General features: G+C 39.3%; 1 protein-coding gene across 1 annotated transcript in view; it reads right to left on the reverse strand.

The window, feature by feature from the left end:
- Nucleotides 1–27,543, reverse strand: part of adck1 (aarF domain containing kinase 1) — a 222,125-nt gene that overhangs the window by 91,246 nt on the left and 103,336 nt on the right. Inside the window, exons 5-7 of the mRNA XM_036593171.1 lie at nucleotides 7,358–7,516; nucleotides 6,562–6,720; nucleotides 874–990 (exon numbers count right to left, since the gene is read on the reverse strand). Coding sequence (XP_036449064.1) covers nucleotides 874–990; nucleotides 6,562–6,720; nucleotides 7,358–7,516 — 435 coding nt within the window. The remainder of the gene's footprint in view (nucleotides 1–873; nucleotides 991–6,561; nucleotides 6,721–7,357; nucleotides 7,517–27,543) is intronic.

A 27,543-nucleotide genomic window follows, 5' to 3' on the forward strand; every position in this document is an offset into this window, starting at 1 on the left:
CAACAAAAGGTACTTTTAGATGTTGTATGAAATATTTTGTGTATTTTGTCAACAACAATTTACCAACCATGAGTTGTGATTCTCACTTCTGAAATATTAGGTATTATGGATATTAATTTTATGATAGAATCAACGGAGCTCTGTTCATCTAATATTTATTTATTTATTTATTTACAGCTAGCTACTAATTAATTGTAATTATTTAATGGAAAAATGTAATTTATGTAATTATGAAATGGAGAAAACTCCTATTAGAATTATTTTATACACTTATCTGCCCACATAAGGCTTTTAAGTAATTAAAATAACTTTTTTTAGCAGGTACCCATAATTTCCCCTTGTATAACACTATCACATCTATAGTTAGCAAGCAGCTTATGTGATTATCAAAAAGCTTTAGTCACTTTTGTGACCATCCAAAAATGTACAAAAACTGAGTAGAGTCACTGTGTAACGAGTTCACCTTAGGCAATTAAACTGCACTCACTCTGGGGCCGAGCCCTGCGCTGAGAGAGGCGGCAGAGCGGAACAGACCATGGACGAAAAACATCCATCACTGGAAAAAAAAAAATGTCCTGCAATATTAATACGAAAAGGAGACTCTTTTAATTCAGTTTTCATCTGAGAGCAAGAAGAAAAAACAGAATGGGATTAAGACTGGCGATACGTCAAGCGAACGTCTGTTTGGGCAGTCTGGGAGAGAGAAACCGCCAATGCTTTGAGAATACATAAAAACACGACTGATTCATTAACATTCATGGGCACTTTTAAATGATTAGCGACAGAGAGAGATCGACTGGGCGACAGAGAAAGTAGATCAGCTGCGCAAGGCAGTTATAACTGCTTATAGAGACCCGAGACGCGCTCTCTCACCTCATTGACGTCTATGCCGTGCGTTCTCATGTACTCTCGATCGTTGACCTGCCCTCCCTCCTCAAAGTCCATGGTCAGAACACGCTTGGTTGAAAGATCCCAGTGGATTTTCGGTACCTAAAACAGAGAGGACAAAAATCAGTTATGGAAAACACACGTCTGTGGCTCATACGACTCGGCGCGCAAAACAGTTTTTCCCTATTGATTTGACTTGTAACTGTTCCTCTGTAGAACAGAACTGGCCATTGACAGTCCCCTCACTGCAGTGTATACAAACTCTCATTGATTCTACTAAAGGATGTCATCAAGTGCTATTTGAGACTGCAATTTCTGAAACCCATCTGCAGCCCATTCATTCCTGACCCGGGCCTGAAGTGTCATTACCCCCGAGGACCGGCTCTTCTGCGCAGTGCACAGCATCCACAGGACTCAAAAACGCACCGCTGATATCCTTCACAGTCTCCTGGCTCTGATCCCACTGATTTGACTGGCAGATTAATTAACTGATTTTGCCTTGTAAATCGAAGAAGTTTGACTGCTGAGAGACTTTCTGTGAGTCTTTATTGTTTGTTTGTTTGTTCACTTTTGTAGTAAAGTCACAGCTTTGAATGCTAAAGCCTCTGTGGGTCTGAGCGCCGCTAGAGAACAGTGGCAGTGCTGAGAGCTTTAATACGTGAAGAGTGAGCTTTCATGTCCTGGTGAGAGTCACTCTCTGCACTTCCTGACGAGCATGAGAAACAAAGGTGAGGCGACAAAATGGTCCGAGAGAGAAAGAGAAAGAGAGAGAGACACAGAGACAGACTGAGATGATGAGAGAGATACAGTTGTACTGTCTGTTATTTTTTATTTTTATTATTGTTATTATTGTTAGTAGTATTAGTATTATTTTATTGGGGTTTTTTTGCATGTCCATATTAATTTAACGCTTATATGTATTACCGTATTCATAATTCCATAATATAATTATATAATATTATAATTTATAGCTTTGTTTTAATTATTTATCCTTATGAACTTTTTATAATTCATGTATACTTTAATGATAATTCAATTGAACATATATTGTACAGCTTTGGCAACATAGGTCTCATATCCTATCATGGCAATAAAGCATATTTGATTTGATTTGATACAGAGAGAAAACAAGAGAGAGAGAGGGAGAGAAAGAGAGAGAAAGAGAGAGGCTGGGGAGATAGAGAAAGAGAGAGAGAGAGAGAGAGTGAGAGAGAGAACAGGGAGAGAGAGAGAGAGAGAGAGAGAGAGAGAGAGAGGGAGAGGGAGAGAGGGAATGAGAGAGAGATTGAGAAAGGGAGAATGGGAGAGAGGGAGATGGAGAGAGAGATAAAGAATGGAAGACAGAGGAAGAGAGAGGGAAGAGAGAAGAGAGAGGATGAGAGAGATGATGGGAAAGAGGGAGGAGAGAGCAAAAGGGAATGGGAGACAGGGAGGAGAGAGAGAAAGAAAGAGACAGAAAGAAAGAGAAAAAAGGGAGAGAGAAAGAAAAAGAAAAAAGAGAGAGAGAAAGAAAGAGAAAAAGGAGAGAACGGGAGATAGAGATTCAGAGATGGAGACTGGGAGAGAGGGAGGAGAAAGGGAAAGAGGGGGGAGTAAGACACAGAGAAAGAGAATGGGAGAGGGAGGGAGAAAGAGAGGAAGGATAGAGAGAGTGAGACAGAGAAGGAAAGTGAGAGAAAGAAAGCAAAGCAAAACAGGAAGATGGAGAGAGAGACAGAGAGAATGGGAGTGAGAGACGGACATATAGAGAGAGAAGAAGAAGAAGAAGAAGAAGAGAAACAGCAAAGAAGGAAAACTAGCAAGAAAGAACAAACAAATAAGAAAAAAGACAGAGAAAATGAGAAAGTGAGAGACGAACATTAAAGAAATACAGAAATAAAGTCTGTCAGCTCCAAACAGATCCACTCACACCACTGCAGTGGCTGGACCTTCATCTCTTATTAGAGCTTCTCCAAATGCCTATAAACACTCTGACTACTCATCTCACTTCCCCGGGTCCTCATTGCTTTTGTCCCTGGAGTACGACCTCCACTTCGCCCCATTTGTATGAAGTTTTTGGCCGCAGGCTCTGGCTGATAGTGTGGTCTGGCCGCGGCCTGTATCTGCAGCCGGCCCTCCGCATCAAACCCAGGACTGCACTTTATCATGCGGACACTGGAGATAAACACACCTGAGCTACTTCAACAGAGACATTCCTTCAGCAGTGGACCGCAAAAAAAGGTGCCACGTGCTCCGAAAGGCAGTGATTGCGTCTGGCTGTATAATCAGGCTTGTTAAAACGGCGCGAGAGTCAGTCATGCAGCGGCGGGGATTTGTTCCTGACACGAGGGCCGCTACTCTGCTGTCAGGAGTTTAGAGAAAGCTAATATTGCACAGTAAAGCTGCAGATCCGCAGATGTAAGACCCTCGCACTTCTGATTAGCCCCCAGGGCCAGCCGAGTCTCTTTGTTATTCATTAAAAATGAAACAGGGCTCTTTCCGAGAGCACTCGGCAATTGTTATGACAGATTATTTACCTAGCAAAGTCATCTTACCGCCGGGAAATATAGGGTCGCTCTAATGCAGGGTGTGTAGCTGAGAAAAATGACTGCTTGCGCCTGGCGTGAGAAACGCTCGGCTTTATTCTTGGTGAGAGAACAGAGGCTGGGGGAATATAGAGACTTCACAAAATACAGATTTACTAAAAGGAGGAAATTTAACATCTACTCACTAAACCACAGTCACCTGAGGATGTCTTAAGCAAGAGATCAACACTGTGAAAAATGAGAAGTCTGTTCAACTTAAAATGATACAGTAACTGATTACATCTTTTCTTGAGTTGATTCAGCTTGAGGACACCAGAGTTCACCCACCTCAAACTTCTTAGTTGAGTCAAAAATTCTCCCAGCTACTGTTTCTAGGTCTGCATCTCAGTTAGATAAACAAAACTGAATGTGTTTTTTTGCAATTTCTCCACCAGCTGGCGCTCCTTCTATCACACAGTCCCATCTGGTATATTTTCCTCTGGATATGGACAGCTGTGGCATTGCTGGGATTCAAACTCACAACCTCCTGATGTTGGTATGAACTATCAGACAGTTAGACAGCACCATGAGACGATGCCGTGCTTTAAAGTTAAAACAACAGATATTTCCTCCAGTGTGTTAAACATTTATAGACACAAAATCTGAGTTGCCTCATGTGTTCCTGAGGGGTGCAGTGGACTAAGCCATCACTCCAACAGGAGGTTGTTTGTTTGAGTCCCAGCAATGCCATAGCCGTCCATAAGTGTGTACCCAAGAGGAAAAATGTCTAGTGGGATTGTGTGATGGAGAGAGTCCTGGCTGGTGGGGAAGTTGAGTATAAAAAACAAGTTCATTATATTTACCTCACTGAGTCGCAGAACTAAAAAATTAAGAGAACTTTTGACTCAACTAAGAAGTTTGAGTTGTGTGAACTCTTGTGTCCTCAAGTTGAGTCAACTCAAGAAAAGCCACGTAATCAGTTACTATATGATTTTCAGTTGAGCTGCCCTCTCATTTTTAACAATGAATAGATCAGTTCATCAACTGACAAGAATGCAGTTCAAAAAGCAGAAGAGAGCAAAAACAGAGACGCTAAAATGTTGGAAGAAACTGAAAAATAAACCCAAAAACTTGAATCTGTTGAATCTCAGATTTCAACAACTCTAAACAAAAGCAATGACTCAGGAAGAGTAGAGGTCCACAGGGGCGGATTACACACAAACACTATTGATTTTTTTTATTCGACTGTACTGGAACTATAAATTAATAATGTGCTGGTTTGACAGGACATTTAATGAACGTCTCAGAAAGAGCCCTTTCAGTCCAGTCAAAGAAAACAATAGTTTTGGCCAGATGTGTCAAACTGAAGGGCCTTGAATTGAAGGCTAGAATGTTCTCCCTAGCTTAACACTCCAGATTCAGCGCATACATGGCTTGTTAATAGCGCTTTTATTCAAAGCTTAATCCTGGTTTAGAGTGCTAGTTAAGCTACATTCACACAGCAGGTAAAAGTGGCCCAAATCTGATTGTCTCACCAAATCCGATTTTTTTGGTTTGGCTGTTCACATCTTTTAAATGTGACCTTTATGTGACATTAGACTGAACAGTATTCTGTTTGTCCCCCTTTTCCTTTAATGACAGCGTGCACTCGAGCTTATTCGAGTTTGTGTAAATTATTAGATCAAATCCACCTGAGAGTCATCTGAACATGAGTTTTATGCCGGCCTTACATCAAACGACTTTTCAAGCGATTTCATTGTCACAGACAAATTTCCCATGTCGGAATAAAATCATTAGAATCTTGCTAGAGTCGCGTCGCACTCGCGTCATCTCGATAAGCTAGTGTGAAGTGGTCAAGATCATGGTCTTAACCCTTAAATGTGTTTAATATTGTCATAAGTTTTAAGTCTTGGCTCATGCAAATAGTGATGTGACAGGGGCGCGTGTGACAGAACGAGCGGGGAGCACGATAGACAGAGAGAGAGAGAGAGAGAGAGAGAGAGAGAGAGAGAGAGAGAGAGAATATATGCGAAAAAATATATGCAAATCTGCTCCACTTTGAAACAATAATCATAGTTACCTAAAAATATAAACTGACTGTTTTAATATTTAAAGTTCACTGAGAATAACAGTGATGTAAGGAAATGTTCAGCGGACTTTAAGAGTAGCATTACTGAATAATCATCAATGTTTTCTTTTTTTTTTTGCTTTCAATTGCAGTGTTTTCTTATTTTCGTTGTTTTTATGGTTTCGTTCATAACACCCAGTCAACAATGCTGAATCACTGCATGTTTTGTTAATATGTAAATCTTTATGTTAAATAAAAAGGTAAATACATATTTTACAGGTTAATTGTAAAAATTCTGGGTGATTATCTGCCAGAATATACAGTGAACTGAGCTGAGCCCCAGATCTTTACATGCCCGGGCCAACGTGTCTTCCCATTTGTATTACTACAGAGTGGAGAAAGAAAAAGGTTTCTCTGCTTGTAAATTTCCACCAGGTGCATGATGGGCAAAAATCTAGCTAATAGTGACCCTGCAAGATCCCCAGTCTTTGCAAAATCATAGTGTGTGACTAAAAACTGTGACAATGTCTTTAGGTGTGAGACGGTGTCAGACTTTAGTCTTTCAAAAGTCTTTTGAAAGTCTTCTAGTGTATGATTAGCATTGATAGAATAGAGATGAGAGTTTAAAAATGACCTATTCAATGGTCAATGTCACAAATATCCTTAAATTTGAATAGTGATCTAGAAATTATTTCTTTAACGTTTCTTTGTTCAATTTTTTCAAAATTCTGAAAGGTTCTGTTCTATATTTCCAGGATTAAAAAATAAATTTCCCAGATTTTCAATGTGCTCTCAAACTTTTGGTTCCCACTGTATATACACTGGTCTAATACAACCGGCAAACACATTGACATTTGGTCATTATTCCAATTTAGATACACAGGAAAACGCATCACTCACACTCAAAGCAATAAATAGACAAAACATTGAAATAAAAATATTAGTGTTATGAATGATTGTTTGTAGCTGACAGACCTACAAAGTCTATACTGTGTCAGTGTCAGAGTCTTCCCAGTGTCTGAGACTACTACTGGTAGCCCACCTGGTCTAAACTGCAGCACCAAAGTAATCTGTGTAGTGAGTGTATGCGCTTGCACAAACCTTAAGAAAGTCAAATTGCTTGAGCATGCAGGCCACTTTCTCAGCGTTTCGGCCTTCATTGAGGAAGTCAAGCTCCAGAGGCATGTTCCTCTTAGCCTCCTCCACCAGCCACATGAACGCAAAGTCAGGGAAGAGCCAGTGGACCACCTGCAGCAGGAACTGCGCACAAAAACAAGCATATCATTCAAAAACAAAACAAAAAAAAAATCAGGCCACATTTATATACAAGTGACCTATGTATAATCACTGTCCGCTTTATCAGAAACCCATATGTTTTACTTCCACTCATCATTCATGAGGTTCAGCTACCCTATTTATCACTGGTCAGTTTCTGACAACAGGACTGCTGTCTACACCAAAAGTCTGCAGACACCTGCTCATATAAGACCTCTTCTGAAATGAAGGGTATTAATAGGGAGTTTGTCCTCCTTTGCTGCAGTAACAGCCTCTACTCTTCTGGGAAGGCTTTACACTCAATGTCGGAACATTGCTGTGAGGATTTGATTGCATTCAGCCACAAGAGCATTAGTGAGCTCAGGTACTGATATTGGATGATTCTACTGCAGATGGTGTTATATGATCAGTATAACAGATGAAGCTGTATATGCATGGTTGGACGGCCATTTGCAGTAACATGAATAAAACCATAGGGTGAGTGATGGGTTTGTTATTTAAACACTAATGGAGGTATTAGATTGGCTCTGATCAGGCTATATGTGACCATGTGACAGTGACAGAGTGTGTGAATTAGCCTGCAGTAACTAGCCGCAAGCTGCGCCATTTACTTTATGCTCACCTCCATCACAACAATGTCCTTGGAGCTTTGAGCCTGGACCTTCGGATGCTGTACTTTGACAGCCACTGTCCTGCCGTCGGGCAGAACCGCCTTGTGGACCTGGGCTAAAGACGCTGCCCCCTGGGGCTTCTCCTCAAAGCTGATGAACAGCTGCTCCAGCTGTTGAGAAGAAAGAATCAGAATCACTAAATACAAGATAAAGAAAGAATTTCTCTTGGTATATAAAGCACACAATGCACAAAATGATCTATCAGTAGCAAAAAGGATGTGGAACGGGTGCTATATGTAGCTGAAATTACTGTGAATAGTTAAAAGACATATATCTACACCGATCAGGCATAACATTATGACCACCTCCTTGTTTCTACACTCATTGTCCATTTTATCAGCTCCACTTACTATATAGGTGCACTTTGTGGTTCTACAGTTACAGACTGTAGTCCATCTGTTTCTCTGCATACTTTGTTACCCCCTTTTACCCTGTTCTTCAGTGGTCAGGACCCCCATGGACCCTCACAGAGCAGGTACTATTTGGGTGGTGGATCATTCTCAGCACTGCAGTAACACTAACGTGGTGGTGGCGTGTTAGTGTGTGTTGTGCTGGTACGAGTGGATCAGACACAGCAGTGCTGCTGGAGTTTTTAAACACATGTCCACTCACTGTCCACTCTATTAGACACTCCTACCTTGTCAGTCCACCTTGTAGATGTAAAGTCAGAGACGATAGCTCATCTGCTGCTGCACAGTTTGTGTTGGTCATCCTCTAGTCCTTCATCAGTGATCACAGGACGCTGCCCACAGGACGCTGTTGGCTGGATATTTTTGGTTGGTGGACTATTCTCAGTCCAGCAGTGACACTGAGATGTTTAAAAACTCCAGCAGCACTGCTGTGTCTGATCCACTCGTACCAGCACAACACACACTAACACACCACCACCACGTCAGTGTTACTGCAGTGCTGAGAATGATCCACCTCCCAAATAGTATCTGCTCTGTGAGGGTCCATGGGGGTCCTGGCCACTGAAGAACAGGGTAAAAGGGGGCTAACAAAGTATGCAGAGAAACAGATGGACTACAGTCTGTAACTGTAGAACTACAAAGTGCACCTATAGAGTAAGTGGAGCTGATAAAATGGACAATGAGCGTAGAAACAAGGAGGTGGTCATAATGTTTAATGAGTGGTGTAGATATATATAAATTTGTGTTTGAAACACCTTTACACATATCCGCTGATTCAGACTAAAGCAGTTTAGCCCTGCTAACTAACTATGAAGTTATAAGGGGTGTTTCGGCCTGTTTTGATTTCTGAATGAGGGCCAATCAGAACAGAGACAATTTATATGCAGCAGTCTTAAAGGCACAGAATCAAAAATGCCTGTTTAATTCATGAAGAGATATTGGAAAATTATTGTTTATAAAATTAACATGAATTACAGCTGTTTTGGCACATAAAACCTCACAAATGTTATAAATAATGTATGTAATAATGTAAAAGATGTAGGATATGAGCCCTTTAAATCCTGACCGGGCTGCCCTGTATTGTGCCTCAGTTGAAAAGCACTCATAATACTGAATCTGAAACACTCTTTTTACTTTCAGTGTGAATGGGTGGGGCTAAAATAGCGTAAGCCGAATAGGTAGATGTTTTTGCTGCTTAGTTTCCATGAGTATGGACCGTATAGCCTGAGACTTGAAATGTTTATATTCTACATCGAATACTCTTTATTTAAAAAATGTAATGTAAATAAAAATGTCTATAATATGGGCCCTTTAAAGTACATTTGTACAGTTGCATGGCTATATAGCACACATTACAGCATGCGCATGAAAGTGTATATGTGCATCTCATCAGACGTGACAGTCACAGCTAAGTTGAGAGTCACACAGGTGACATCTGTTTACATTTATCATGAGATACGAAGCACCAAAGGAAGCACGCCACTAGAGTGATCGCACCACCTGTTATGCGCCACAGAGCCCGCTGTGTGTAAATAAATGCAATAAAATGATATGGGTCTCACACTATCTCAGCTTGAAGCCTTCGCCAAGCGATGGGCTTCAGGAACCATTTAGAGTAATTCAGTGCTGCTAGGTTTGTTAATTAATCTTTTAATCTGTTTTTAATCTGTTAATCTGTTAATTAGTCTTTTTCCTTCACTACTACAATACATACAAAACAAGGGTGGATCTAATGTTCAGTTGGCTCTCATTTCCAAAAAGAAAACGCATAGTGAGGAGCAAAGCGGCCTGTTTATATCTGGGTTAAATGCAACCTGTCTGTAAACTCTAAAAACATGATTTACACACAGCTTTTATACTTTGCCATTGAACGCCCCCCGCTTCCCACCCTGGACCCTTACTACCATCGTAAAACTGAAGTCAGAGTTCTCAAAGCCTAAGATCCTGTCATGAAAGGACAGATTTGGCTTTCTCAGGGACTCAGATCCTGTTATGAATACCTTAGTGTTGTAAACCGAGTGTTCTATCCCGGGAAGGCCGAATCCTCTTTAGGGGCATCGTAAAGGTCATTTGTTGTTATGGTTCAAACCATGAGAACAGAATATAAGTGACTTCTCAAAACAACCCTTCAGCAATAATACTGCTTAACAATGAATAACAACTTAAAGAAAAACAACAGAAAATAAAAAAATAAAGAAAATAAAACGATTCTCAACATTACACATTTCCACAAGCGATGTTTACCATTAACTACCCACCCTAGCCCACTATGGTCTAATTTGTCCTGCCAGTTTCATAATGAACTGAAAATATCTTTGCACTCTTATCATAACAAACAACATTGTGTTTTTCTCTGTTGCTTCAGAAAAGCATTTCTCACTACCAGTCAGCAGACGTTATGCTTCATAATTAACGTTAATCTAACTTTGGCTTAGCTAGGGAATGTTAACGACAGTGCGTCTGACTCTCGTCTCCTCACTGTAAAACAGTGCGCTGCTGAATTTGCAGAGTTTTAATTTGCTTCTGAGTCAGAAAAGTTGACATCAATGCTGCTAACACATCCGGTAGTGTATTTTCATCCTTCTAAATAAGACTGCATGCTCCAACCAGAGCGATTGATATTTCAGTGAGTTCTGAGATGAGATTCTTTGTTAAGGTCCTTGTTAACACACAAGATTGTCATGCAGGTGCTCTGACAGCGTAACTGTTTTCAGCCTCTGAGGTGCAAATTGGCTTTTCTTGTAACGTTAGGCTATTTGTAATGTTAGCTAATGTGACCTTTTTGCTGGGTCATCACCATTCATACCCATACAACCAGTGTGTTTATGATTAAATTACTAAGGCACAAAATTGTTCAGAGCATGAAGTCCAAATATCTTAATTTAATAAAAAAATAAAAAAAAATAAAAAATTTTCTTTGGGGGGAACATGCCCCCGGTGCCCCCTAGTAGGTTTGTGTGAGGTCAACCCCCCGAAATCTCACAATATCCTGTGGGTAACACTGTCCAAATTCACAAAACTTACATAGTGCAGCTTTAACTTTGATATACATTAGTTAAGGAATGCAAAATCAAAATTGGCCAAGATTGGACGATTTTTGTTCTAATAAGCAATCAGAGAATTGGTCAATCTATGCTTCAATTTCATGACATAAGCGAGAGGCAGGTAAGTGCACTAGTGCTATATGTGAACACTGCTACCAAAATCTAGCATAATTATGCACGACCAATTGTGCTAAAGTGCCAGTCGTCTCTTTCTTACTTTTGATGTAGCACTTTATTGGATTCATGATGTTTATTTAGGTAAATGATTTTTCATTTAAGAAAGGAAAATACCAGCTTGGCCCATTAAAGATCCAGTAATGTTATTTTGTGACTCTGGCTAAAAGAAATGACTGGAAACATGCTAGTGTGTTGTGTGTGTTCATTTATCCCAAACAGTGTGAAAAAAAGGCTATTTAAAATCGTCCACTAGCCAATTTGGCTGTAAAGAAATCGGAATCGGCCATAAAAAAAATATGATCAGTGCACCTCTAATTTTTATGTAAATACATTTTATTATTAATTATAATTTTATATGGAGCATTTCTATTTGTCATTTATCATGACTTGTTCAGAGCCGTAGAAAAAAAATGAAATTACTAATATGATATGCCAAAACTTCTCCCTGTGCGCGTAAATCTCCCTCTCATTGGACTGCCAATGTCCACCTTGGGCCAGATCACTGGCTGGGCAGTTCAGCTTTAGCAGTAATAGTTAAAAAAAAACCTGGCAACAATTCCATCCTGGTGAATGAACAGTAACAAAGCAGGGAGCAGTGCATGGGCGTTATGAAGAAAACCCAGCTTCATTATGCCAATGCTGAAAATACTGCACCCACACAACAGGAGCTGATGATATAACGGCAAAAGGAAGTGACACATCTCCCACCCACAAGAGGGGCAACCCAGAAACAAATCTAGTGAGCTGCATCACCTCCAAACTTCAGCATTTACCATTTACAATAATGTTCTTCTGTCCACTGTCGCAGCTAAAACATGATGGAGGGAATCAAGAAAAGAAGCAAAAAAAAAAAAAATCTCTCCACCTAGTTATTTACAAAATGACTCACTTGGCTAGGCACCAAACACAGCCCACCTTTAAATGAGTGTGAAAAATACTTAATGAAGGTCAAGTGACTCCATTTAGACTGCTCCCTTTTTCCCATTGAGTAAACACAGCTCTGGGAAAACACAAACAAATAAACAACATGGAAAAAAAACATGTGTAGTTGGAAAACAACATGTTATGTGCGCTCAAATTTTAAACAGTGACAGCAGGTTTGACATTTGGCTAAATCTGGCGAATTTGTTATAATGTGCATCGCTGCTGTTAAATAAACAAATGAAGTAAGTAAAAATGGACCCAGGTTGCTTTATGAGGACTCTACACCCTGAGCTTCTTCAGCTGAGCATTTTAAAGCCTACCACAGCTCAGACTGCGGAAAGTTTGTCCCTCTTATCAATCATAGAGTGGGACTTCACTGCTTGACTGGGCATGTCTAATCCAGCCTGTGAAGCCCTAGGCCATCTATCTGACCAGACAGGGCGGCCCTGCGGGAACTGGAGGAATCCAGCCCTCGAGCTCTCTTCCAGCGACCAGGAAACACAGCCCAGTGTCAATGTCAGCGAGAGTTCAACCATGCAGGCTGGAATGAGCATGGTGCTCTTACAGAATAATGACCGAAGGCAAAATAAGGGAGTCTATGTCAATGTTGGGATCAAAGACGTGATTACATTAACATAGAGAAAAAGTCAAAAGTACTCCAAGAACATTCTCCTTATTTTCCATGTTTCACAATAATACTAATGACATGAAAGTAACAAATGTGGAATTATGCAGTGAGCAAAAAAGTGTTAAAAAATCCAAACTACATTCTGTTCCAGGTTCTTCAAAGTAGCCTCTTTTTGCCTTGAAGCAGCGTTACACACTCTTGCTGTTCTCTCCAGTAGTCTTGCTGGGCCTCTCTTAACGAGGGACAACCATGAGAAATTTTGGATCAAATGTGGATGGGAATGTAGTCTTATTAGGGAGGGAATGTAGTCTTATTAGGGTGGGAACGAATGGAGTGTGATATTTCCAAACCAATCCAAAAAGAAGGCAGAGCTCAAACTAGGGGGCGATGGTGGACACGTCCACACTCTCAAACAGACAGCAAGGCTGTCGTTAGCACATAGAAGCAGCGCAAGTTAGCATGGCTGAAAAGACCCCCCCAAAAATCTCCAAGTAAGCATGTAAACTTGCACGTGCTGAGAAACGCAGTAAAATAAATATCACTTACAAAGGAAAATAGTTCTGCTAGCTACTGATGAGCATTTTGAAGGCTTGCTTGTTTTGCTCGTGTTATCCATTGTATTCTGGCTGTTAAGAAAGCACATACCAGAGGAATTTGGGGGTGGGTTCTAGAGGGGCATGCCCTTGTTAGTGGTGGATTGCACCTCATTCTAGTGCCGAAAGTTTAAAGAGTTGTCCCTAGACGTGTATTCTTGTTATGAGAGCTCTCAAGCAGCTTCATGAGAAGCTACCTATGCTGAGTACTCAGGGAGGGGAGACCTTTATAAAGAAAATAAAATGAACACAATGAAATGGATTTTTATATTTTGTTTTAGAAATAAATTCATGTGTAAGCACAACCTTTACTATTTACACTACCAGTCAACAGGTAAGACTTTATTGCTAACTGTAAATGCATTTTTTCATAATCTTAAAGGCATTTAGATCTAAAGGTTTTTGCTTAAATGCAAATGATTTTTTTTCTAAGAGAAACATGAAGAGTGAAGTTGATACTTATGTACTAAATTATTCGCCAAACAAAAAAATAGAAACAAATTTAAAAAATGAAGCAAAAATTAAAGCTGTTTGAGAAAATGCTCAAGAGTGAGCAAACCTGCATCAATGCAAAGGGGTGCAAACGTCTAAAAGAATACAAAATTGACAACTTGTTTAACAATTTTTGATCCTGTATAATTCTATTACATACCTATAACAATAAGATGTCATTTCAATACTCTAAATCATTCTAAAATGTAAAAGACAGTAAAATAAGGAAATATTTCTATAAGTAGATGTGGATCTCTTGAGGGCTTCTTCCCAGCAGAAGCTGAAGGAACAAACACACTACATCTGACCACGAATCGGTAAGTATCTGTTTTAACAGTAGTTCACCAGACAAAAGATTGTTTCAGTCTGCTGCTCAGAGTAACTGGGGGAAAGCAGCGGTGTGCTCCGTCTGTGACCTTGAGCATCAGAATAGAGGAAAGCTACTTTTCTGGAGCACATCTGATGATTAATTTATGAGATATTATCGGTGCCTAGGTTGGGCCTCTTCCATGATTGTGAGCTGAGCAGCATTAGACCACCCAGTGGTGGCATAACGTCTATTATATTAGCCTTGCAGCTGCAGTGCAAAGCTAAAGAAGTGAACTCGGGAACCAAGTGTGTCTTAGGCCAGTTGACTTTGTTTGAGATGAAAGGAATCTGTGCACCTTTCCCTTAAAATAGCAAATTCACTCTCATAGAGGAGCGCTGCTTTCTAACCTTACATGTAAATGAGTCCAATCAGAAGACAGGTGGTGTTTGCATGATTAGTAGGGATGCACTGAAACGTGGAACGAAACCTTGTATCTGCATTTTTGTCATTTTTCAGTTTTTGGCATAATTTGAAAGTATTGTCCTTCACGTTGTGTGTGAATTTAATGATGAATGGATCAACAGAAATGAGCCAAAATTGCTTGAAAAAAAGTCTGGTTCCACTGACTTACATTAAAAGTAGAGTATGTTTTTTCTGTAACACTTTACTTGAAGGGTGTCTCCATAACACATTTATAACATCTTACATAAACACTTCATAAAACACACATGTTAATGAATGTTTAATTCAACACTTATGAAGTATACATATTTTACATAATATTAATGTGGACTACTACGTCATTTTACTGAGATACATTTTCAAAATAAAAGTCCTCATTTTTTATTTTGAAAAAGTAAATTATTTTCAATAAAACGCCTAATTTCCGGATAGCCAAAATAAAAATGACCTCGCTTTAAGTGCTTTGACACTCAGGCACGTTTCACCAATGCTTTCGATTTCTTTTTAATTAGCCATTTTTTTCTTAAGCAACTGTTGCTTTGCACTTTACTACATGGACAGTAAATTACATAAAAATTCTTAGAAACAATCATTCAACTGATTATTAGTATGATAGTGTGCCTAAGTGTCAAAGCACTTAATGACCAAAGGGGTAAAACAAGGTCATTTTTATTCTAGCTGCCCAGAAATGAGGCATTTTACTGAAAATAATACAGTTTTTCAAACTAAAACAAAATATATATATATATATATATATATGTGTGTGTGTGTGTGTGTGTGTGTGTATATATATATATATATATATATATATATATATATACACATTTAAATTATATTAGAAAAGTGTTATAAAACATTATAAACGTGTATTTTCTTGATTACCTTGTATTTTTATGTTTAGTGTGTTTATTCAAATGCAAATTCAAATAAAACGTTGAATCAAAAAACAAAATTAGTTTTGATTTTGGCCTGAAATTTTTCATTTTGGTGCATCACTACTGATTAGTGTCTACAGGTCAATATACAAAACATTTATTCTACTTATGAAACAACAAAAAAGAACAGCAGGAAAAGCTCATCTATTTATACACAGCTCTTACCACTGAAATTCAAAATCCGAGTGTAAACACGATGGGTGTTTACTGAAATGACTGATATTTATTGCAAGAGATCATCAATTCTGTCCAATGTTAACTGCAAGTTTAACTGGACTGTGCAAGGAACACCGTCAAAACACCCATATGAAGCCAACTGCAGAGGACTTCTGTACCTCCAACGTATTTATATGAACACTATATGAACACTTGTGAGTTTAAAAAAACAGAATTGGTGTTTTCATATCTACACAACTGGGACAAAGTCTATGTTTCTCTAGTGAGTCGTGTACATTCCAAGATGAAGTCTTGAGGGGGGGGGGGGTGTTTGGACCCCAGCTGCTAGGTGATGGGCTCCGGCTTTACGGGTGACTACAAGCTGCGTGTGTTTAACACCATCATGAATCAGCCGCTTCACAAGAGCCTGCGTGGGCGCTAAAACTGCCCAGATGCTGCAGAATAACACTAGCACACCCACTCTGCCCCACAGCAGTGGCGCAGTGCTAGCTGAGGATGCAGACGGGATCAGCAGGCAGACAGCCTCTGACCTGTTGGCTTGACGCTGCCGGTGGCACCTGTCCGCTCTCATAGGTGACGCGGCCCCGAGGGGACAGACGCACGCTCTGATGCGCAGGGACATGCTGTCTGATCAAACAACCTGCAGCTGGGAGGAACCCCACAGCACACCGTGGGCCGGGAGCTCGCACACCACCAACACGCTTCTGATCACATGCACACCTGACACAGCGCTCCAGTTATGTAACTACTTCCATAAAAGCCCAATTACAAAGCGCCTGTGCCGATTCATGTACACACAGCTCAAAACTGTTCTCTTCACAAACATAAGGTTTGCCTTCTTGGTTTTGCATTGCAGCTATGAGGCTAATGTAGATAAAAAGCAACTGAAGCTCATGCCTGGCAGGTTAGCACTGTGCAAACTGTACGCCTAAATCATCACACATTTGCCTTCAGCTCCACTAAGTTGTTACGTAATCACAGACTTGCTTATGCTTTTTAAAATGAACACTGACAAATGACTTGAACCTTCCTACATAATATTGACATAATCACGCCATAAACATGTCATGGAAGACGTTATATGCTGTGATGAGCTGTCCTGACAGATTACGTTCAGTAATATAATGTGTAATATTACTATTATCATTAACGGCCATGACATGTACACAGCAAAAATTAGACTATTACTGCTAATGATAACATGACACTGCTATATAACATCTTCCTCCTCATCATATACACACATTGTATCTCCAAAAAGCTAACTTTACAGGAAAATGAAAAATATTCTTGACTTGTAATGGAAGATAAATATTTTTTTCAGAGCAATTTTGGGTCATTTCTGCTGGTTCATTCATCAATAAGTTTTAACACAATGCAAAAGGTATCTAGAGTTTACTAGATTTTTTTTAAGTAAGTTTTTTAACTAAGTCTTTTGTTAAGTGTTAATATCTTTATTTGGAAAACGGCAAAAAACTAAATAATTAAAAAAAATACAAACAAGTGCCGTAGTAAAAAGTACAGCTACAAGGTGGAATTGAATGCCTTGGATGACCAGCTGTCCTCTGTCACTGTATTTATTAGGCACATTCTGTAAATACTAAACTAATTTTACAGTGACAAAGTTTATTTTATGTAAACAGTTCTATTCATTGTAAGCTCAGTTTTGTCCAATTGACAGTAGAATTTTATTAATAATAGTATATTTTCTTTTTTTCCTTGTATTTTTATGTGCAGTATATTTATTCAAATGCAATAAAACAGCAAATTAAAAAAAAAAAAAGAATTTCGGTTTTCGATTTCAATTTCAGCCATAATTTTTTCATTTCAGTGCATCACTAATGATTAGTGTCTACAGCTAAAGATAGCTTCATGGTAGCTGCTTCTTCTGTTTTTAGCAATGCAGTGTACTTTTTGCCCATTTTAATAGATTACATTGTCATACATACATAAATGCGTAAGCACTCCACACTCTTTAAAGCAAGTGTGATGATTCAGGCATGTAGTTTGCAAGATGCTATCTGGGGTATAAGCTTCCATCGCATGTTGGCTTTGCTAACTAAACAGCTCCAGTGCAAAACTAAAAAAGAAAGTTAATAACAAACGTCTTTGCTGGTAGATTAGTACTGAGGTGAGGAGAAAAACTGTCCTCTTAAAAGGAAGCTCAAATTAGGCCATAACATTAAAAGATAGCTGTAGAACAGCAGTAGCATATAGACTGTGTCGCAGTCACGCCACCTCATGGAGTCTCCATTCTGAACATGTAATATGCCCCCTTACCCCCATGGGACAGGGGTAATGGAAGCAATTAGACATCAAGAAGGTTAAGGAGAAATCTCTGGAGAGCTGTAGTCGTGAGGGAAGCCACTTCTGTGTCATTTGCAATATGTTCATCCCACACAGAGACCAAGGCAACCATGTGACCTGCAGCCACTATTAGATCCAGCATGTTTGTAGCAATAATGACCAACGCATCCGTGTTTCTCTGCAGCAGCCGCCCCCCGAGAAACAGCTCAGGTCAGGTCAGACCTGTACGAAAACACTGTCAGGCTTTTATTCTCCCCGTCTACAATCTTGAAGCCTTGTCCTCCCTTCTTTTGTCATTTTGTTTGGCCCGAGCGTCTGCACAGATGACCCAGTCTGTCCTCTCTAAAATGATCTGATAATCTGAGTTATGTCTGTGGGTTTTTTCCCCTCTCTGCCTTATCTAAAGCCACAGATGACTGAAGCAGCGATCAGCCGGAGTCTGCGATGGTCTGATAACACAGCCTGACCTTTGACCCCCTGCAGCACAGACCCAGCCACTGGTCGACCCAAGCAGCGACTGTAATCTCAGTCAGCTGGGATTGTAGCAGTGGCCAGAGTCGATCAGAGCTTAGAGCAGCAGAAAAATGATACAGGGATGAACATCCAGAGACAGGCGGATTCATATCAACACTGATTGACTACGAGGGGCCTAATTAACAATTACTTGTCCTAAATCTACAAAACACACTGTGTTCTTCCATGTGTCTATGTAAAAAGCTGTATAACACTTTAGTACATATTTATAAAAGAGTGAAGGGGGTTATAAACTCTCACAGTTATAGCTGCCAGTGAGCACTGGATGCTGAAAGTCTAGTGACGCTGTTCTTAGGGGGACATGGATTTTTCATTTTTATGCCCAATTCCATTTCCAATGTATTTAAAGAAAAATTGGCCAATAGTTGAAGTTTTGGCTGATTTGTATTAACCCAGCACTCACACCAGCATATTAACCACTCTGTTTATTAGCTAAAGTTGTAAAATAAATAACATTTATTTATTTACTTTATCAACAAGTGTTTTAAATTATCCAAAAAAATAATAATTTTCCTATTTAAATAACATGAATCAACTAAATTGCTTCACTGAAAGTTAGAGGCAACCGGCTATTTAGGACAATGAGTCAGGCTTAATTATGCATAGATTTAACAACAGAATAAAAGTAAGAAACTGGCCAATTGCCAATCTCGTTTGACCGAATCCAACCTTGGCCAAATCTGATTGTGCTTCTCTTGTTTACATTCAGTTGGTAGACAGAAGATGACAAACTAGATTAGATTTTGTCATGTTTGCTTGCTCCACAGCTACAATTAGGCCTCTGCCAGCGAAGACAGCAGCGTACTTCAAAGACTTAAAATTTTCCAACTTTTGCCAACATCCTGCAGCACTGGAATAAATTGGATACTGATTGCATAGATGCCAAATGGCTTAAGTTGAAAGTATACTTCAAGCGACGAAAGAAATAAACAAAATGAAACTACCGAACACACAGTCAGACAAATACTTAAAAAGAAGTATATGTCTCTGCACCATTAGAAACCCTTTGCTTTGTGCAGTGAACCAACTGTAAACAGGGGGAGGTATCAGAAAAAAATGACAGCTATTAGGACCACTCACAGACAGGACAAGGTTTCAGATCAAATGATGCAGTGAGTAGGACCAATCACAGTCAGGGGGAGGTCTTAGATCAAATGATGCCATGATTAGGACCAATCACAGTCAGGGGGAGGTCTCAGATCAAATGATGCAGTGATTAGGACCAATCACAGTCAGGGGGAGGTCTCAGATCAAATGACGCAGTGATTAGGACCAATCACAGTCAGGGGGAGGTCTCAGATCAAATGATGCCATGATTAGGACCAATTGCAGTCAGAAGGAGTAATGAACTCCAACCACATCATCTTTATTAGCCTTTTTACCTCAAAATGTCGTTTTTAAGTAAACTGCCAGCTTTACAGTCCAGAGTGTTGCAGCTGAGATGTACCTGGACACCAAATACACACCTGAGCCCTTTAAATATCGCTGCTGGCGGAACAAAACCTCGTATCTCCATTTTTGACATATTTCAGCTTTTGCCATAATTTAAAATGCCTGTTGCTCTTTACATTGTGTGTAAATTTCATGAAGAATGGACCAAAAGAAACGACCCAAAATTACTCTGAAAAAAGTCTGATTCCATTGACTTACATTAAAAGTAAAGTAGTTTTTTCCTTCTCCTTTAAAGTTACCAATTTGGAGATACAAGGTTTTGTTCCGAAAGCAGCGATACATTGGTTAATCAATTGAGAGGGTGGACATGCATAATTTGTTGATTACTTGCATGTGTGACCAAACATGTTTGGAAATGTAATTTAATCCACCTCGGCTTCTTACCAGGGAAAATTACTGCCAGAGTGGTTCAGGGGTTATTTTTAGCTCGATCGTGTCATGTTATGAATCACTAACAGCGCATGTGAATGAAGGAAAAGCCACGCTATTTGCTTCAACATCACAGTACACCTGGCAGCGTGTTTTAAGAGTCTGGCCCAGTAACTGTAGTATACATACATTTTGTTTTCTGTTGTGGTTTAACACACACTGGCAGTCTTACTGAGTATTACTGAGCCTTTTCTCTTGGTTATCTAAAGATCCTGTACTCCTCCTGTGTCTACCTGCCTGCCCTGACCAGAAGTATTGGAAGTCCCCTAATATTATTTTATTTTTGAAAATATAACAATAATTGAGTTTTATTGCAGCTTCCAAGCCTTTAAAGCACATATATATATGCATTTTTCACGATAATAGAACAGGTTAATAAGTCAGTCTTTTAATTACGGCACTTTGAAGCTGTGTGCCACTTTCACACTGGCGGAAAAAGGTAAGATCGATCTAAAACCGAACACTCAGGTCAGGATGCATCACTCTAAGCATCCTTCTAAAAATCTGCTTTTTCACATCTTTTACACAACGGTGTGCTTTTTCCCAGAACACCAAAAAAAACAACAAAAAAACACATTTTTTTCTATCTGCATTATTATAGTTCTCAATTCAACCTACAACAACAACTGAAAACCTGCAGTGAAACAGGTGAACACAAAGAAAATCAGCCTGGAGACACATCTTCATGACAATGTAAAGTCTATCAATCAAGTCTACAGTCAGCAGGATGGTAATTCAGCTCTAGTGCTGATGTTCTTGTAACCACCATACTAAATCATTCAGAAGCACCCTTAAAATAGTTCAGAGCACAGAGCCTTCACAAGGCATGTAGAACCCAATACTGTAATAATTCCTCAACAATGTAATAACCTTCAAAATGTAATGAAAATTTGTATTTAACTGTGTCATAATTGTAATAAAACCCATGTAATAACACCCAGTATTTATTACATTTTCAGGTTGACCATATGTACTGACTTATTACATTACTGGAAATGTTTAAGATTAGTAAGTTGATCATTTTTGCTCAAATTTGCTTTCAAAATGGATGATAATGGATGGTAATATTTTAAGAGCAGCTACCAAAGATCTCTTACAGTGCTTTTGTGCTGAACACAGGAATCAACCCAGCCTGGAATGAGGGGAGCATCAATGAGACAAAGTCTTAGAAGAGTTCATTCTTTTTTCAGAAAGAGCCACTTTTAACACTTCTTGTGAAACTGGTTCGACTTGACAAAGTAATACAGTCTTATGAAAATCAGAAGAAAGAAATGATATTTATACAGAAAAACAGTAAATCGGTCAAATTTGACCAGAACACAATCTCTAGGGCTAACAGTGGTACATACTGGTCTCAATAATGTAATCAGGTATTTCATGTGGTCAACGGGAAAATGTAATAAGTTCCCAATAATGTATAAATGTATTACATTATCAGTAAATATTTGATTACATTATCAGTAAAAATCTGATTACATTGTCAGTTAAGACTTTGTATTACAATGTTTGGCAAATTATTACAGTACTGGTTTTTATTATATTTTTGACTGAGTTAAGTAGAAAATCTTATTACTTTTCTGGCCATTATTACCTTATTGGCTCCTACAAGGCATAATCTGTACTGTTATTTCATTTGGTGCACTTTCAGAGGCACAGACGTTATTTACTGCAAACAGCGTTTCCTTAAATCTCCCTGCATAAACACTGCAGGCCCTCTGTAAAGAAGCCAGCTGTGCTCTGTATGGGCAATTCTCATTAACATTTTTATAGTAAAGTGAGTTTTCAATTATTCTTTGCATGTCAGCTTTTTTTTTTTCTCCATCAGGGATATTTATTTTAGTCTCCCTCTGTGAGAGATTTGGTGACTTTATCTTAATTACAGAAATACAAAAACGCACCACCAACAAGCGGTGACATGTTTCTCTTCAGATGTAAATAATTTTTTAATCAAAGTGAAATGCATTTTAAATTAACAGCCCACAATCAAATACATCAATACAAATACATATATATATATATATATATATATATATATATATATATATATATATATATATACACACACTACAATGGGGAAAAATACTGCTTGTGAGGACAAAAAAAACAAGAAAATCAGGGAGTAGTACAATGTAGATGTATTAAAAACCTCTGACAGTTTCCTGTTGTACTGTATGATATCATTATCTCATGCATAGCTCAAATGTATACTCTTCTTCTCCATAGATGGGAACTGAAGGTCAAACATCTAGACACTGCTTTAACCTGTTAACCAGAGCTGTACCATATGCACAAAATATCATATTGTGGTTATAATGCTATGTATTAAGATTTACACACAGTACTGTGCAAAAGTCAGAGGCCACCCTTTCATTTATTTAATTTTAGTCAAACAGGCCATTGAGTGTTAGTTATCTATTATCAGCGAAAGGACAAAAAGCAGAAGTCAGTATTTAGTGTGTCCACTGTTTGCCTTTATTACAACTTCCCTTCTTTTCAGGGAGGCTTTTTCTACACCTCCAGTAGTTCAGCCTTAGGAACCGCACACCGGACACACAGCACCCAGAGGTTCGAAACCACTGTTCACTCAGCACTTTAACTTTAACCTAAGACACATACTTGGCACACTGTAAGGTTTACAGGTATGACTGTGTGTGTATGTGTGTGTGTGTATGAGTGAGTGATGGTAGGAATGCGTGTTTTATTTTTATATTATTTTATTTTATTTTATTTTATTTTATTTTATTTACTACATGTAAATGTTTGTCAGATACTGTGCACTGTGAACTCCCGTAACCAAAAGCAAATTCCTTGTATGTGTAAGCATACCTGGCCAATAAAGCTTGATTCTGATTCTGATTCTTAACGAAGGCAGGTTCAGCGACTCCAGGCATCACGGTGCACCACTCCCTCATTTCACCATAAACAGATTAAAATTAAAGCCATATTTAGATTACAGAAGGCCACAGTAGATCACATGTGGCTTAATATTTGCACAGAGAAAGACAGTCAGGCTTTTAGACAAACAGAGAGACACTAATGACAGCTTACCTCAGCTAACGTTACTATCCTAGCCTTTTTACAGCTTGTATATTTCAGCTCCGAAACGGTGAAGAGGTAGCGAATGGATGCCAAGCTTGCTGAGTGACGCTGAATGAGCTTTCTATTTCATTCAATTCATACGAGTAGAGTGTAAAAATGAACTTGAACCTTGCATTTATCGTCTTTCCCTGCTGGCATTATATAGCAGCGCTCTGCTATATGACGCTTCATGACGCATGAAACCTCACTCCACATCTCAGACGTCCAGTGTCGGTGTTCTACTACATCTTTTCTTCTTTTTGTCTGTCTTCTTTTCTCAGTGAGGTTCTTCTTGACAGCTACACATCCTTTCAGACCCATAGCGCTGAGTCGTCTTCTCACAGTGGAAGGATGGACAGAAACACCTGTGGATGTTTTCAGATCTGAGGCAGCTTGATTTTCTCCTCTCTCTCAAAGATGAAAGCTTTAAGCGCTGTTTATCTGATGGGGGCAGTTTTGGTGTCTACCAGGTACCAGTGATTTACCACTGGGGGAGAAGTTCACGCCAAGGCTAGGCTTAATCCATGTCCAGGAAACCAACTGCTAACAGTTAATGATCTACGTGAACAGCTTACTTTGTCAAAAACGTCGTTCAGTGGCCAAAAGCAAAAGGTGAGATTGGTATAAAAATAAAGTAATTTGTTAAGACTTGACAAAAAAAAAAATCGTGTTGTTCATTTGTGTCCCGCTGTAGTCTGTGATTTTAATCAAACTATATATTGGACGGATGACCCACAGAAAGTGTAGGTCAGGAGACACAGACTCTCTGGAGGGGCAGAGGGCTTAATAAGAGCAAAGCTTTGCCTGAGAACCACAAAGGAAAATCTTCCGTGTATCTGCCTTAACCCCCCCAACCCCTTCCATTGCTCGAAAGAAAAAAAAAGACGACAAAAGCACTTTATGATTCGCCTCACCATCCACAGGCACTTTGGTGAAATTATAGGGAAAGCAACAAAGGCGAGAAAGCATTCTCCCATGCTGTGCCCCATCGGAGGCCAGGCTGCTGGAGATGCTCATGTCATTTTCTGCAGTGAAATCACAGGATGCTGGGAGAGACCAAGCCCAGCTGGACCTCCCCAGGGGTCTGGGGGTCCGACATGTGGGTCAGCGTCCCTGCCCTGCCGTGAGGGGCTCACACAATACCCACCATTTCACACCATTGACACCGCACAGCGTGGCCAACACAAGCACACAGCTCACACCGTCTTAGCACCACGTCAGAAACACAGGCTCACTACAAAACCAGGGCAAGCTTTATGCTTATATATTTATATAAACATATGCATGCATACATATACAGTTGTATCCAAAAATCTGGGCAGCCCTATATTAAATTATACATTCTGTTGATTTTTAAAGTGAAAATAAGAAAATCCTTCATAGGGAAAAAAACTTAAATAGATAACTTTAGAGCACAATTTCTATTTATTTCCTTTTTTCTATTTATTTGAGTTAAAATTTTGAGATGAAACTTTTTAAATGTCTTCACCTTTGTTCATGCCACTTATTTTCACATTTTCAAAATCAATAAAACGTCATTTGGCAAGGGGCGCCCAAACTTTTGCATGCAACTGTACAAATTTTATTTGACTTTTTAAAAAATGTATTTTACTAAGTAATGTCCTAAAGATGATAACTGAAATTTGGCCACTGTCACACACCAGTGAAACAGCAGTAAAAGTAGTGAATGACATTTTAATGCTGCGCTTACACGTTGGCCAGCAGCAAATCAGATATTCCATTGTTTTAAATGGAGCACTGCTGGAAAATTCTTCCAAAAATTTGGAATTCCTTTGTTCCTAAAGCCTTTAGCGTGCTAAAAAAAAAAAGGTGAAATATTAATGGGGAACGCATGTCAATTATTTATTAATAATAAGAATGTCTGGGGTGCCAACAGTTGTGGCATGTTTAAAAAAAATGTTTGTTTATGTTATTACATCGTCACTGTCCAAAAAAACCAATTTTTTTTGATGATTTTCATTTTTCTACATCATTTGAACACAGCAGTTCTCCTTCACCTTGTGTAAAAATTTCATGATGATTGGACCAATAGAAATGCCCCAAAATCAATTAGAATAATTGATCTCCTGTAAATTTACCATTTTTGAGATACTTGTTTTTCTTTGGACAGCGACAATATGGACTTACTTTTCTTTGAATAATTACTTGAAATATGAGATTTCTGTCATATATTCTGATCAAGCTGATGAACATTGTTCAGAGCCTTGTTTTTGCTTGTTATTACCAGGAGTGCAAATTATTTCATAATTTCATTTACAGTGCAATGTTAGTGTAGTTATAGGCAACTGCACCATCAGAATAGTACGCATTATGATGACAGACAGCTGAAGACATATTTGAGGTGGAGGTGGACAACGAAATGAGCCTTTGCTCTGCCTGTGGGAATGTCATTCACGAGACCACGACAAAGGACCCTTCGTTAAAGAAGAGCAGAAGCCGGGGAAAGAAACAGCAGGGGTCATGACAAAAGGCTGAATCATTGCCATCTGTTGTTACGGCATTCCTAACATGGAGAAGGGAATCCCAGGGGAGCTAGGAATTTCAACATGTGAGTAACAGTCCTTCAACTGGACCTGAAAGTTTGGTCCAGACCTGAACATGGAAAAGATTCTTCTATGCCACACTCACTGCCATCACCTCTTCACCTTCCTGCCCTCTGGAGGGTGCTACAGGTGTTTCAGTGCCTACACTGCCAGACCACAATGTCACTATATTTCAATTAGGCCATTTTATGCAATGTCATTCTAGTATATTTGCACACTGCAGTCTAATGTCTGCAATGTCACTGCTGTACATTTACAGACTACTGTCTACTGACTGCACTGTCACTACTGTACATTTATACACTACAGTCTACTGACTGCACTGTCAGTACTGTACATTTATACACTACAGTCGACTGACTGCACTGTCACTACTCTACATATACAGACCACTGTCTACTGACTGCAATGTCACTACTGTACATTTACAGACTACAGTTTACTGACCGCACTGTCACTACTGTACATTTACAGACCACTGTCTACTGACTGCAGTGGAACTACAGTACTTACAGACTGTCTACTGACTGCAGTGAAACTACTGTACATTTATACACTACAGTCTACTGACTGCACTGTCACTACTGTACATTTACAGACTACAGTCTACTGACTGCAATGTCACTACTGTACATTTACAGACTACAGTCTACTGACTGCACTGTCACTACTGTACATTTATACACTACAGTCAACTGACTGAACTGTCACTACTGTACATTTACAGACTACAGTCTACTGACTGCAATGTCACTACTGTACATTTACAGACTACAGTCTACTGACTGCACTGTCACTACTCTACATATACAGACTACAGTCTACTGACTGCACTGTCACTACTGTACATTTATACACTACAGTCAACTGACTGAACTGTCACTACTGTACATTTACAGACTACAGTCTACTGACTGCAATGTCACTACTGTACATTTACAGACTACAGTCTACTGACTGCACTGTCACTACTGTACATTTATACACTACAGTCAACTGACTGAACTGTCACTACTGTACATTTACAGACTACTGTCTACTGACTGCAGTGGAACTACAGTACTTACAGACTGTCTACTGACTGCAGTGAAACTACAGTACTTACAGACTGTCTACTGACTGCAGTGAAACTATTGTACATTTATACACTACAGTCGACTGACTGCAATGTCACTACTGTACATTTATACACTACAGTCGACTGACTGCACTGTCACTACTGTACATTTACAGACTACAGTCTACTGACTGCAATGTCACTACTGTACATTTACAGACTACAGTCTACTGACTGCACTGTCACTACTGTACATTTACAGACTACAGTCTACTGACTGCACTGTCACTACTGTACATTTATACACTACAGTCGACTGACTGCACTGTCACTACTGTACATTTACAGACTACAGTCTACTGACTGCAATGTCACTACTGTACATTTACAGACTACAGTCTACTGACTGCAATGTCACTACTGTACATTTATACACTACAGTCGACTGACTGCACGGTCACTACTGTACATATGCAGACTACTGTCTACTGACTTCAATGGCACTTTGTCACTTATGTCACTTTATGCAATGTCACTCTTGTATATTTGTACACTATTGTCCAA

Source organism: Colossoma macropomum, unplaced genomic scaffold (assembly GCF_904425465.1).
Source record: "Colossoma macropomum unplaced genomic scaffold, Colossoma_macropomum, whole genome shotgun sequence".
NCBI lineage: Eukaryota > Metazoa > Chordata > Actinopteri > Characiformes > Serrasalmidae > Colossoma > Colossoma macropomum.